General features: G+C 40.2%; 1 protein-coding gene across 5 annotated transcripts in view; it reads right to left on the bottom strand.

Moving 5' to 3' along the window:
- Window positions 1–15,010, bottom strand: part of NAV3 (neuron navigator 3) — a 1,326,128-nt gene that overhangs the window by 45,186 nt on the left and 1,265,932 nt on the right. For all 5 annotated transcript variants that reach the window (XM_069629276.1, XM_069629277.1, XM_069629279.1 and 2 more), the window contains 2 exons: window positions 6,522–6,593; window positions 3,261–3,457 (listed from right to left, as the gene is read on the bottom strand). In XM_069629276.1, coding sequence (XP_069485377.1) covers window positions 3,261–3,457; window positions 6,522–6,593 — 269 coding nt within the window. The remainder of the gene's footprint in view (window positions 1–3,260; window positions 3,458–6,521; window positions 6,594–15,010) is intronic.

Raw genomic sequence — 15,010 nt, 5'->3', positions numbered from 1 at the left:
AAACAGTGTAATTGTCATTTTAAGGCAGATGTGTGCATGATTCTATTCAGTATGGACAGTTGTGAGTGACTGTTTGTAGCATAGCCTGTTGGAGGTACATGAGTCAACGGGAAGAGAGACTCTCTGGACATAGTTCCCTACTGTATATAAGGTAGTGGAAATTACCACAAAAATACCACAATAGCCCATGGTGGCACACAACACTAACACTGAAAATGTGGTATCCCTAAAAAGTAGGCCTGAGGTCTCTCTAGTGATCAAGAACAATCTAGATGAAAAACAAGGGATGTTGGATATTGGGGCCACAAATAAACCAACCACTATACCAACCAACCACGCAAACTACCGCGCATATCATCTAAATAGGTCTGAATTCTGAAATAATGCAATGTATTATTGTCATGTGTGACCCAATATGAATACAGAGAGTGATTATTGCTAAAGGTATTTTGGCGGTAAGAAAATACAGCAAAGCCCCAAATATCCACAAAATACCCAACAGAGTGGCCTTCATCGCCAAATCCCACCTAACTCTTAGAGCCATGCCCCAAACCAGCCTCCAATCTGCAGAGCTCCTATCAGTGAAACTATCACTGACACCTTCCATCGTAATACTCATTCATCTTGTCTACCGACCCCCTGGCCCGTCACCCTCCTTCGAGGATGATATCCTAGACCTCCACTCCACCCACACCAAACTTGGATCAAAAACTATTCTCCTAGGAGACCTAAACCTCGGCCTCCATGACCCCAACGACCCACATGCCCTATCAATGGACAACGCAATTTCCAATTTAGGCTTCACACACAGAATCATCACACCGACCGACTCTGAAGGCAGAACGCTGGACTGGATTGCTGACCTCAACTGTTCCATCTCCATCACCCAAAATTAACCCGTTGCATGGTCCGATAACCACCTCATTCTGTTCTCCATCCCTGGACCCTCCCCAGCCAAAGCCAATCTCGAACCTACATCGTTAGCCAGAAACTGTCGGAATATTTCCATTGACAGCCTCCAACCACTCATCAGGCACATCCTCAACGAGTCTAAATTCAATAACCTTGACCCAGCAAACCTGGTTGACCTATATAACAGCACTCTCAAGTCTGCTCTTGATATTGCTGCCCCTCTCAAACTCAGGAAAACCAAACCCCTGCCCCACCTCAACAAATGGTTTACCCGTGAACTAAAGAGCCTTGGAAACACAAAAAGAGCAACAGAAGCCACCTGGCGCAAAACACCTTCCATTTCTAACAAAACTGCCTTCACGTCAGCATCCACGACCTACAAAGCAGCCATCCTGTCGGCCAAAAAACACACCAATGACTCCAGAATCCAAAACACCAAATCCAGAACCAAGGAATTATTCAGCATATTAAAAGAGCTCGAATCCCTGGCATCCCATACTCAGGATTGCATCAAAAACACAGAATGGTGCACTAAAATACAACAAGCCTTCGCAGATCAAATCACCCTACTCCGAAACAAAATCAAAGCCAAAAAAGTAAGTCTTCTCAAAGGCCCCCAGTCGCCCCACCTCAACCCTAATAAAATTGCTCACCCCTTCCCACTTTCTCCTTCTCGCAAGTAACACCCAGGGAAGTCGAAGACATCATAAAAAGCCTAAAACCATCCCATTGCCAAGGAGATGTCTGCCTTGCCACCATCATCAAGGAGGGAGCTAAAAACCTAGCCCCCTTCATCACCACCGTGATAAACTACTTATTGGCCTCCAACCAGGTATCTAACAACATCAAGGAAGCCTGGGTTATGCCAGTGATGCTTAATGCAATTCTGTATATTTTGTATAGTACTAGACTTTAGTTTGAAGCACTTGCCCCATTAGGCTACTGTTACATTGATATATCACCTGTTTTCTTATGCATACATTGAATGTTCTTTTTGTTGTGTCCTTGGTATATGGCCCACTTTTTTACACCCTCATACTGGCTCACCACTTGTTCTCATCTTTGTGCTATCGCAGAGGCACCCTCAGTGGGAATGCCTCTGCCATCTGTAAATGCCTTTCTGATAGAAACTGATATCCTAATTGTTCAAATACATGCAAATACAGGCTTTGATTTACTATATTTTCTATCGACATCAGGCCCTGGCCTTTTCTCATCTCTGAATGTAGTGGCATTCCCCAAGGTCTTGACTATGGGCTCTCTGGCCAGTATCAAGGTCATGATTAAAGCCCAAAGGAGGGTAGAAAATAACAGTTATCAGTCTTTGCCATGGCCTGAGCAGCAGCACCCATCAGGCTCTTTGCAATATGCCTCAAAAATGTAGTTGCACTATTCAGCAGACTGCTCTGTTTGCACTTTCTTACCTTCTCTCCACTTACTTTCACAAGCTGTCTAAAACTCCTTCCTAAATCATATACTACCATCAACCTGCATTTTATTTATAAAGTCCTTCCCTTCTAAGTGACACATACATGTGTCATTTCTAGTACCACAGGTCATGGGATTCATCTAGGTCCTTATGTTCTGCTAACCCCACATGTGCTCTCTCGTTCCCCTTCATGGTATTCATATGCTATGGATTTCCCTGATCGTTAATTTGTAATGAGGACAGGGAGCGCTTGTCAAAGACTTAAAGGAAGTCCCCACCATTTTGGTGTCAAGGAGTGCTGCAAAGGTGGTCCTGTTACTTGATGCTCAGAATTGCAGCCCACTGGACTTTGTCTTCCCCCACCACTTATATGTATACTTTGCTTAAAAGTCTTGAATTTCACTCGTGTTCTTTTTAGGGTGTCAGCAGGTAAATTGAAATGTAAACTGGATTGTGAGCTGTTGATCCACCTGGGGTCTGGTCTGAGAATGACCTGGCTTGTGAGCCTTCTGCTCACTTTTATGTGCAATGTCACAAACAAATGCATGTTCACCACTGTGGACCCAGAAGCACCTATGGCTTTTCAACATATCACCACTTGATCCCCCTTTCTGTTCTTTTGACCCCACTATGGTACATCGACACATAATCTGGGTAGGGAAGAGAGGCTCTGAGCAATCCTACACCAACTCCAGGAATTGCATTCTGGAACAGGTGGCTTTCCTGGGCCCCGAGATACTCCTGGTCCTTCCAGCCAGGTATTTCCAATGTGACTTTGTCAAAGGAGCCTTAGCTCTTTACACCAGCCCTATGTTTGCATGCATCATCCCCCTTTCATAACAAGAACAGTGACAAGGACAGTTAAGAAACTGCGCAGTATGCTAAATCTCACATGGAGAACCTTGATTTGATAACTTACCAATGGTAACATCTGAAGAACTGTGGGTTTCCAGGAAGTTGTTAAGATGATGCCATGTTTTAGGTATCCAGTCAATTATTTTTATGAGGTCACTGTTGCGCATGTTCTTTTCTATCTCATTCTCAATTAATTTCCTTCGTAAGTACCGTCCAAGGAATCCTTTCACTGGGTCGGTATGGTTAGCACACAGTATCCACCTAAATATGGAAATTTTGATTATTTAAAAAAAATGTAATGTTGTCCACCAATTATACACACAAAAAAAGTTGTCGTCTAGACACATTTTGTAATGGGGCTAAACAACATTTATCAACTTTATATTGTCCTCCTCTGGGATGAGCTTCAGTAATTGTCATTGAGTTGTTAATTAAGGCAGCTCTCTTGTTTTTAGCAGTAATTTCTAATGAAAAATAAAGCACATGTAAAAGGAAACTCATAAGAAAACAGAGAGGTATACAATGAGGTGTTAAAATCATGCTTTAAAAATGTCTCAGACCCAAAACACTCCTAACTAGTAAATATAAAGAAAGGCTACAAAGTAGTTGATGAATTGCAGACCCACTGTAAAGAAAGCATGACAAAAGACTACCTGATAGCCTTTAACACAATAATATAATAATCGTCAAGAAATTATTAACTCATCAATTGACAAACGTTATTTGATTTATTGGTCCTTAATAAGTGTTTGACTAACTCAAACACAATCTCACCAGGGATGGCCAATGTCCCTATATAAGGCATCCAATCCTGTCAAGAAGAGTGGGTTATTGGAGCATACTGTGGCTGATGATTGTAGATGTTTGATGTTTGGTTTGTGATATGCAGACATTGAAGGATTGGAGGGGGAGAACGTCGGGTGGAGGTGAAGAAGATAAGTTACTACATCAGGAGAGTTGGAGGAGGGGTTAAAAGTTTGCAGTGGGTGAAAACATTGGGATGAGGCGTAGAAGAGTCAGCAGAGATGGTTATGTCAGGTAGTAAGGGTGCAGGAGGTGGAAACAGCCAAATGTGGTGGAGCATAGTTAGAGTAGGTAGTTATAAAAAGAGGTTCTAGTAAAGGTTTGGAGGATGAAGTAAAATCTGAATGAGGTGGAGCACATTTGGAAATGGTGTTCATATTCAGTAGGTGTTGCTTAGAGTTTGCAGAATGTGGTAACATCCTGGGAAGGTGGCGAAAACCTGGAAAGGTGGTAATAGAAAGAGATGGTAGTGAGACTACGAAGGAGGCAGTAACAACTGGCAAACAACCACCAGATGAGTTGGCCAAAGGCAGGTGACAGAGGTAGGAGAGAGTATGAGACCTAAGCAGGGAGCTCAGAGTAGGAACTTAGAATGAGCAACAACCCAGCTGCAAAATCAAAGCCATATTGGAGGACTCCGGGGGTTGAGGGTGCTAGCTGAAGTCCATGGCTTCAATTTCCAGACCTCGGGATGCTTAAGCTATTCCTACACCTGTTGGAAATGATGGAGAAGTGCATCCTGGAGAGGCTCCAATGGTGCAATTCAGACTCAAATTGTGAGCAACCTTTTTTGCTCTATAGCTGGAAGGGTAGGATACCCAGGAAAGTCCACAACTTGTCAGATGGCAATGACTGGTATCAGGCTGGGGCAGTGGGCTTTGTAAGACATTCACAATGCTTTTCTAATTGAAACTAATGTGTTTTCCTTTTCTTTTGTTGCACTGAAAGAGTGTAAGTACACTTCTGGTGGACAGTGTTTTTACATTCCATACAGCCCCCTGTGGCAGATAAATTGTTATCACAAATTATTACACATCTTATGACTCATTAAATACCAGAAGAAAGGGTTTAGGAAGAAATGTGTCAACATAGAGAAAAGGGCGAAGAGAACCTTTGTTTCAAAGCAATTGTCATGAGGAAAATGAGAATGAAACCATAGCTTTACAGCAGAAAGATAGTAATGTATAAAGGGGCAATTCCAGTGGAGTGAGCAGGATGAAAATCAAATTATAATGCAGGAGACAGAAAATAGTTAATCTTTACATATGTAGATAACTGGGAGTGGAGAGAACATTCTAGAATTGTAAGATCAATGAAATGCTTAAAACAATACAGAACGTCACCAGTAGAAACTGTGCCCATAGAAGTCCACTTATCACTTTAAGTGTATGCAGACATGTTACGTCTTTAAAGTTGGAATATAAAACATAATCAAGATAGGCAATGAATAAAGATACAATATTATCATTTCAAAAGCAAATCTATATTCCTTGACATTTATGTTTGATTAAATATAGAGAGCCTACCCAGAGTAGATTATTACTTATGGCCCTTCATTCTATGGGGGTGGCAATTGCTTGAGGTTAGTGATGATTCAAAGATGGGGCAGCATATTAACATGCATTCATATAATATTCACAATGTTCCCTGAAATAGATCTACATAGTAGGGATTTGCATCATTTGGAACGTGAACAGAAAAAGGAAGAATGTAGCAAAACAAACAAAACAACAAAGACGTTAAAAAGAATCCAAAAGAGAACTTCTACACCAACCTGACAGATCGAACTGAAGAAATCAATTTCAAATTAAAGTTAACATTTCTTTTGCTTTGGGGTAATTGTGTTCTGTGGCAACATTAAGAACTGTGAAATAGAAACTCAGAACAAATGGGTTTGGTTTCATCACTGGGGTTTTTCTTTCAGGAATGACAAGAGAAAATCTAATTAACCTCCATTAAAGCCCCTCCAGTGGTCATCCCAAACTGCACCTATCTTCTACCCCTATATTCTACTAACCACTGTTTCACAATCCCTGTTTTAGCATCAACTTGTCTAAGTTTGTGGTTCAGCCATGTACCCCATATTTACTACTTTGCCACCATGCTTGTCTTTTCCTTCTACTGAACTGTCCTGTGTCGCCCAGCCTGTCCCTCCTGTATTCTAATTATCCATAACTTGCAAATGACCCCAATACTCACCAGCATCCATTACCCTCTTTCTAATACCTTATATTTTGTGTTTCCCTCTGCCATGGCAGTTCATGATTTCACTTCAAGCACATTTTTGGTAGCAAAATCCCTAGATAATTATTTCGCTGCCTGAAATTCTGGCATGGACATATATCATTGCTGCAGCTGTCTTTTGTAACTACATTCCTACAACAGACTTGTGAGTGATACATTTCTTTCCATAACCTGAACTGAACTGAACTGAAACTGATTAATTCACATATGCTACTCTTTTAAGATATCGAAGTATAAACAATTACAAATATTGTTAGACTTTATGAAGCATGTTTACCTGAAATTATGATGCAACTCAAGGTTGGGAGAAGATGAAGCACCCTGGTTCATGGTTCCAATGATGTAAGGACTGAGGAAAGAGAAAAATACATTCCATATTTGAATTTGCTCTTAAAATATAAAGTGATAGGTGTGATTAATTCTGTCTGTATGAAACACATGCAGGAGGAAGTAGATTTGATGTGGCTGCACAGATGCCTAGAGCTACTGTTTATCCTTGCCAGACAAAACAATGATGTGTAATTTGCAATTTAATTAAAATAAGCTTAGAGTTTATGTCATGTGTCTTTGCTCATAGATAGTTCAGCTATTGACAGCTATTGATATAATAATATTATCCACCATATGCAGTTCTACCTTTTGAGATCATACCATCAATTCTTCTTGAGAACACATGCAAGTGGAAATCAAATCATCTAAATCTGGTGTTGCAAATTAAGTTACAAGACTGCTGTAGGAATAAGGATTTAAGGAAGTGTTTATTGTCAGACACAACATTCCAAATGTATTAAAACAATATATGTGAATGTTAGTCAAATGTAAATTGCCTCCATATATCCCTGAAAACTACTTGTACAGATTATGACTTGTTATGAAAATCTCTATAAACGTGTGGATTAACCTATTAACTGTTACTGTCAAAATGGATGCATTGTAACCTCCACAACTATTGCAGGTGCCAAAAGGATGTGGCCATCTGCATCTTGTACAAACTGATTGAACCTTCACTTAATGCGAATGGCCACACCCTGGACAAAAGAGGGGCTAAAACATGGCCAGGTTTAAAATAAAGAACTTTATGATTGTGTTTAAATGCTCTAATTCTCTAAATTCCTGAAAATAATGAAACTGAGCCACATGTAATATCAAATAATCATTTGAAATGTAACAGAGAACGATGCTGAGAATTATTTTGGATTGACAAATAAAGTTGATATGTAGAAACAAAGCTGGCAAACTGTTAACATATATACAAACATTGAATGCCAAAAGAAAAATGTATTGAACAACTGACAACATACAATTTACGCAGTGGAATGTCGAAGTTGAATTTGAGAAAGCACCATGTTTTATTTTTGTTTGTAGATTACAATGATAAATTTATCACAGAGCATCTATTTGCTTTCTTTTTTCCATTTGGCATTGTGGACCCCAGAAAAACATTGGTAAATATGAATTGGATGCTTTATTTAAATTTTGATTTTAGGATTTGCATTGTTTTTTTTAAATAACAAGATAAAAGGGGAAACAAACAGAAAATAGCCAAAAAATAAAATGAAAAATAGGAAATGTGATAAGTAGTTTATTCAAAAGTGCACATAAACTACTAGATAGCGATTGTACTCAGAGCCCCTTCAACATGGATATAGGATGGATAATTGCATTGATGAGCCTTATTGGGACTGAGGGCCTAATTACCAGTTTGCCAGTCTGGATACAACGGTACCAGTCAGCTTGCCGGTACTGCTGTATCCGGATCGGCAAACGCCGAGTTGTGCTCGCGGATTCCTTTCATTCCACTAGGTCTGACCTGGCGGAATGAAAGGCACCCGCGAGCACAGCATTTCGGATGCACAGGCACCGTTGATAATGGTGCGTGTGCATCCGGCTTCCCCATTCCCATTGAGCCCCATGGGGCTCAATGGGAATGGGAAGATTTTTTTCCAGCAGCCAGGAATGGCCACATACCATTCCTGGGCACCGGAGAAAAATGCAACTCCAGCGGCAGCCATGGCTGTTTTACAGGCACGGCTACCGCCAGGGTTGTAATGAGGCCCTGTGACTGCAAATTCACGTTTACAATCCCACCCCATGCTCTTTTAGCAGAGGGCATAAAAGGAAGGCAGGTATCTTTATGGTACACTATCTGCATTTAGTTGAGCATTGTGCCTAGCTGGAAACAGAAAAGACCAGGCAAAGAGGATAAAGAAAAAAAAGGACTGTTCCATCCTAGTGGCCGTCCCTATTTAAATCAATGTGCTTAGTAATGTGATAGTCACAACTACAGCATGCTCCATGCCAGGAACTCTGCAGGTGAACAGAGGAAGCCCACACAACACCCTTTGCACAAGTACATTCTGTTTTGCAAATCATCCCACTAGCCAAATGTGTGGTTTTCTCAATTTGCAAACACAACTCTCACTGTAATAAAAAACATGTGTGAATTGTCTACACATTTTATGGTATCCATATCACTCAAGAGATATAATACAAATTAATCATAACCTTTGCTTGCCTTATATGTTGGTGAAGTATCCTAAAATGAAATTACACTATATTAGAAACTCTCTATCGCCCCCAATTTGCATACACAGTGCAAAAGGCTAAACACTACTAAAGGATTGTTCTACTGTGCATATATTGTGAATTTCATTGTTAAGTTCACAATGTTGACATACATTTTCCAATTGACCCTACCACCAACTGGATAGCAATCAACCATAAAACATACTATTGTAAAGCACTGACTAAGGAACTCCTCTAAAGTCTTAGCATGTTTGGTAACACTAAACGTTCTTTGTGAGTCAAGAATTTAAAAAAATATTTTTTGAAGGGGGTAGGAACAAGATCAATAACATGGCAATATTTACTAATGGGTCCAGTAAATCGTATCTGCTTATTCAAATGGTTTGAAAGTTTTTACACAATTTAAAATAGTTCAACTTCATGAACAATTATGCTCAGCCTTTTTTAAACATTATTACAAACACTAACAATGAGTTAAATTTAAAAAACATGAACACTTTTGATTAAAATCACTGGCTACATTGTAAAAATTCAAATATCAAATTCGACCATTTCAAAACAGTTTAGATAGATTTTAATTAATTACAATTAAAATAAATAATAAACAAAGAATAGAATTGTCTACCTAACAAATCTATCTTTTTAAAAAATCACAAATATTTTAATCAAATTCAACTTTACAAAACAGTCATGAAACAGTTTCTAACAGACACATTCTATCCCCAAAAGTCCTAAAAATAAGGTTTCAGATAACTCTTCCTACCTTTAGAAAAAAGTTTGAAAATCGGTTGATTTGCAAACAAACGGGTCCATGTTGAATCTGTTGCACGGCAACTAGACCCCCAATGATAATCAAACATATTTCTGATGATTTTGTATAATAAAAGAAAGCAATCTTAATGATTACTACTGGTTGCAGGTTCTTAAAAACATCCCAAATAAGATGAGAGATATAGGTTTACTAAGAAGTGAGCCATTTCTACAGGTTTATTTACATTAATTTGGTGAGAAAATCTGCAAGAATGGTTTATAGCTAGATTGCTTCAGTAAAGTAAATTGACATTTCAAGGAAATAGTTCACATCTAATTACTTGATTTATAATTTACCTCTATAACTTGAACAACAACAGCAGAACATCTTTTAAGTCAGATTTTGTTTTGACAGACAAAGTGAAACCTTTTATTTATTTATTTATTTGGATTTGTATAGCGCACATCTGCACGGGGGCATTGTGTCGCTGAAAGCAGTCTTACTTGTTCCATAGCATACATGCTATAAAGATAGAGACAATACAGAGCATATTTACATACAGTTGTGCTTATTTACATCCAGTTGTGACATACACTAGGAGAGATAGGGTGGAGTGGAGAGGGTTAGTTTTTTTCATTTAGTTTGCTGAACACCTCTCCAAAAGAGGACCTTTTGCTGCAATATTGTATTTTGAAAAACAAAAAGTCTACTTTTACAAACTCTTTTAACCTCCAATCTAGGAGTTATCTTTCATTTTGCAAAACATGTTCAATTGTGTTACATTGGCATGATGTAATGCCCAGACCAAGCCAGAGAGAAATCCATATGTGTTTTTGCGGGCCTAGGAGAATGACAAAGCATTGAGAACCACTTGTGCATTTTGTTGGTGCAAGATAAAGCCAACGCACTAAAGACTCCATGCATATTTAATAGTTGGTGGAGAAGGCCTCATCACTGAGAATCCAATGTGTATTTAGAAGGTCAAAACACTGAGGACCCAAGGTGCATTTAGAAGATGGAGGAGAATGGCAATACACTACAAATCCAAAATGCATTTAGTAGGCAGTGGAGAAGGCCATTGAGCAGAGAACCCCACTTTTATTTTGTAGGCAGAGTACAACTCCAAACACTGAACACCACATGCATTTACCAGATTTAGGAGAAGGTCAAAGTATACTCGAACCGCACATAAACATAGCAAACAAAGGTAGCCATATGGCTGAGAACCCCAGAAGCATTTAATGAAGGAAATAAGAAATGTGATACACATGTTGACATGTATGAATCTGCAACAGTACCCAACTGAGATAGGGGATTGGCAGGGTAAGAGGGAGGAATGTATCTACTGGGCATTTTTCACCAACAGCTTTTTATTTTGGAGAAATCTAGTTAGTACACAGATCTCTACTACGGCCACACCTTTCAATAGGTAGCCACAGATCTCTCTTCTCTGGTGGACTTGATTCAAAAGAATCTGGCTAATTCTGAAGATATGTAAATGTGCATCTAGCACTATTCCGAAAGAATCTGAGCATCAACCAAACAACACATAACCAGAGAAAAAGATGACATCAGCTCAGCAACAATGACCGCATTCCATGGATGAGGAAAACAGCTGATTCCAAAACAGTTCACTCCTTTGATTTCCTTCTAAATATATCACAATCAAGAAATGGCAAAGATTATCTTCCATCCTGTGAGGGGTCAAAAATGCGAAGCGGACAACTTGGTAACAGTTTTTCACAAGTAGCCATTTTATTAACCATTTTATTAACTCAAAATGGTGTGACAAATGCCTCGCTATCCCTAACCTATAGAGAATAGAGATAAGAATGTTCCTTTTTGTAGTCAAGTTCTGATGATAACGTTTTTCAAAAGTCTTTCACTTGGACTTTAACAAAGATTCAAACATACAAAAAGTCTTTATCTCTCCACGTATAGATAAAAGTTAAACACAACTTATACTTCTTAAGAAAACAAAAGTATTTTTAAAATTCTTCTGTATAAACAACAATGTTTATAGGAGGGGTTCTCTCCTGCTACTCTTGTTTTCCCACTTTCACATCAAATACCTGCTGACAGTGTTGCTGTCTTGTCCCCTGCCATATATGCAAAATCCAGCACATCAGGTACACATTTGGGCCCTTCTTCCATGCAACCCAGATGAGATGGCATTATCTTCATGCCTGACAAAAGGAAGGGGAGTAGGGCAGCATCCTAAAACTACATGAAATTAACACATTTTCCCCACTTGCCCCTCTCTGGCTTAGGCAATGCTTGTTGAAATCATCCTCAACTACTGCCTATTCCTCACTCTGGTAAAAATGGTTACAATCTTACTTAAATAATGTTCTCTTGTTATTTCGCCAATGTCGATTAAGCTTTTGAAGTATTGCCCCCTCTTTACTTTGGCAATGGTGGTTACATTTAGCTTACTTCAAAATTGTTCGCTCTTTGTCTTGGCTTTGGGAGCAATGATTATAACCTTTCTTTTCTTGTATTTTTACAAAGTTCTAAGTACTCCAATGAGACTTCCTTATATTAGTTTGATATTCAAGATTGTTATGAGCAGCCAGCGGTCAAGTCAAGCGTAGCAGGATTACTAGACAATGGTACACTCACCAGTTTCTGCACATGCGTCCGCTCAGTCCACTGCCACTGCACATTCTGCCTTTTCTGCAGCCTCCTACATGGCAGAGTGCTTCAGTCTTTTTCCTGTGGCTTGCACTGGTTGGGAAAGGAACTTTTCTTGCTTCTAGTGCACTCTGGTGCTCGCCAGACACTGGGACACTTCACGCAATAAGGAAAGCCTCTCTCTCCAAGAGGAAAGCCTGCTACAACACCGCTATCTGCTGCTCAACCTCTGCATTTAAGGTCATTAATCAAGGAGACCATCTCAGGACCCACATCCGCTTCACAGATAGCGGCGGCTACGACAGCTACGTTTCCTTTCTTCTTCTGTTGCAACTGTGGCTGGCAGCCTCTGCAACTACTCCATCTTCTTGTTCTAATGGCCTGAACCTGAAGAGGCTTTATATGTACAAAAGACATGCTCAGGAGTCGGTCATTAGAACCACTAGACTGCATACTGCAGTTTAGTGCCTCTGAGCCCCTCTTCCTCATCCCAGTATTTAGGACATTGTGGGACTTGAAGTCCTCAATGTTCCGGTCATTTTTACATCACTAATACAGTCTTCAATTGTATTTAATTCACTCTGTGTATTAAATACACCTTTAGGAAAGGATTTTAGATTGGTAAATGATTGGTTTCGAGTTAAGCGAGAATTACTTTTATCGGAGATTAAGATGTTAATACACTGATTCCCATGATGATTATTATCATTTTCATTACCAACAAGTTTGATAGTTTTGCGAAGGGAAGTCTTAATCTGATAACAAGCCATTAAATATTCTGGCATCTTGGAATGCTTCCTCTCTGATGAGGATAAATACTGTGTCTCTCTTAGCAGACCCCTCCTATGCCCTTGGGGTCCATCTCCTCCCCGTTGATCCTCCCTTTTGATGCCAACCCCAGGGTTGGGAGTAGATAGCAGCCATCTTCTCCTGGCCACCTGGGAGGAGACTTTAGGCAGGGTGTCTGTGATCAGTCCGTAGGATTCATCACAATCCCCTTATTGAGGACGATGATACCACAGGTAACAAAGAAGACCAAAAGACATAAAAGGAGGGTGCAGACATTGACTAACCCAACGGATTGTGAAGGGTAAGCACTGTCAATAGGAATTAAGCTTCATACACTCCTGTGCATCACTTTGCAGGCATTTCCCAAAACTGTGCAACTTTAAAGTCATGTGAACAGCTCTGGCTCCTTTATCAAACACACGCACCCACTGAACATCCAGTGTAATGTATACCAATCACACAAAAAGAAGGACAAGCGGTTAGACTCAGTTTTAGCCCTCCTAAATCATCAGGAGTGTGTAGTTATATTACAGCTGATACACAACATGCTGTCCTGTCCCCTGCCATGTATGCAAAATCCTGCATTCAGAGTTAAGTCAGGTACACATTTGGGCCCTTCTTCCATGCGACCCAGATGAGATGACATTATCTACATGCCTAAAAAATGGAACGGGGGGTACAGCAGCAACCTAAACTACATGAAATTAAAACATTTGCCAGACCAAACCACACCACTACACCAGAGAATCTTTCTGTTTCACAGATCCTCACAAGCCCTGCTAGAACAGCATTTGTGCCTACCTACCCCATAGCATGCAGGCAACGTAATCCCCACTCAATGTTCTAGCCACTCATTTCTTAGGATGTTGAGCATGGCAGCATATTTCACAAATAACAAGGGGGGTCCTGAGAGACTCTCTGCCAGACATGAGTCCTGGTTACAAGAGCCTTACCCAGAGTCTTTAGCTCACTATCTTTAACAGAGGAGAAATATCCTAAACATATCAGTCTTTGTCCTGCCCTGGGGCAGTCCAGCACCGAAATGCTAGGCAATTCTCCTCTGAACAAGAGTACCAACAGCCACCTCAGACATGTATTTCGGTCTGGTTGAACCTCATCAGTAGGGTGTAGCTGTGCCTCTCTAAGAATAGTGAGCAAGAGGCCCACATCTGGATTCCCTTAGTAACTTAAGGTGAAACCCAAATTTACTTAAAATATTCAAATAACAAGGGGGGCCTGGGAGACTCTCTGCCAGACATGAGTCCTGGTTACAAGAGCCTTACCCAGAGTCTTTAGCTCACTATCTTTCACAGAGGAGAAATATCCTAAACATATCAGTCTTTGTCCTGCCCTGTCACATCATCAAATAAGCTGAAGTTGTCCCATTACCATGACCCGGTAGGTGGTGGTGAATTAATGGGATTTACTTCTGTCTTGCATTAAACATCTTAAGGAATGTCTGAGCACATGTTACCCCTCTATATAAGCAGGCAATGGTGCACTGTCCTGAGACAACTTCTGAGGGACCTTCTCTGGATCCTCTGTGTGGTGTTCTTTGGTCACATTCAGCACCACCAACTTCTGCACCCTTTGTTCCCCTTCACCTCGATGAATACCTTTCCCTGTTGTTCCTGGCATATCTCCTCCTATCCGCCAACTCCAAGGTGAAGGTATTTGTCAACCACCATCGGCCAACCTTGAGATTATGTCCTTAGTTCTGGTGGATGCCTTAAACTCTGACAGGGAGTTTGAGAAGTAGTTTAGCATCTTGTCCTCTCCCTCGACACTAACTCCAAATAGAAAGACATGTTGACTAAAGTGTAAATGCGGAAAACACAAATGTGACTGAGATGACTATTTGTGACTAAGCTTTCAATGTGCAAAACACAAAACAACTGAATAAGACTACACAATAATATGTATTCAAGATTCACACAAGTGGAAGGGGTTCTTGGAGCACAGACACAGTAGGCAAGGTGGCTGAACACAGAGCAGGAAAACCTTTGGGGTAAACACACACCCAGGCACATTTTTCAGCAAATATAGTAAAGGAAAGTTGCCAGGAA

The sequence above is a fragment of the Ambystoma mexicanum genome, chromosome 12, assembly GCF_040938575.1.
Source record: "Ambystoma mexicanum isolate Mex_15411 chromosome 12, UKY_AmexF1_1, whole genome shotgun sequence".
Taxonomy (NCBI): Eukaryota; Metazoa; Chordata; class Amphibia; order Caudata; family Ambystomatidae; genus Ambystoma; species Ambystoma mexicanum.
The sequence above is the reverse complement of the archived record's forward strand: the minus strand, read 5'-3'. Positions and strand labels throughout refer to the sequence as shown.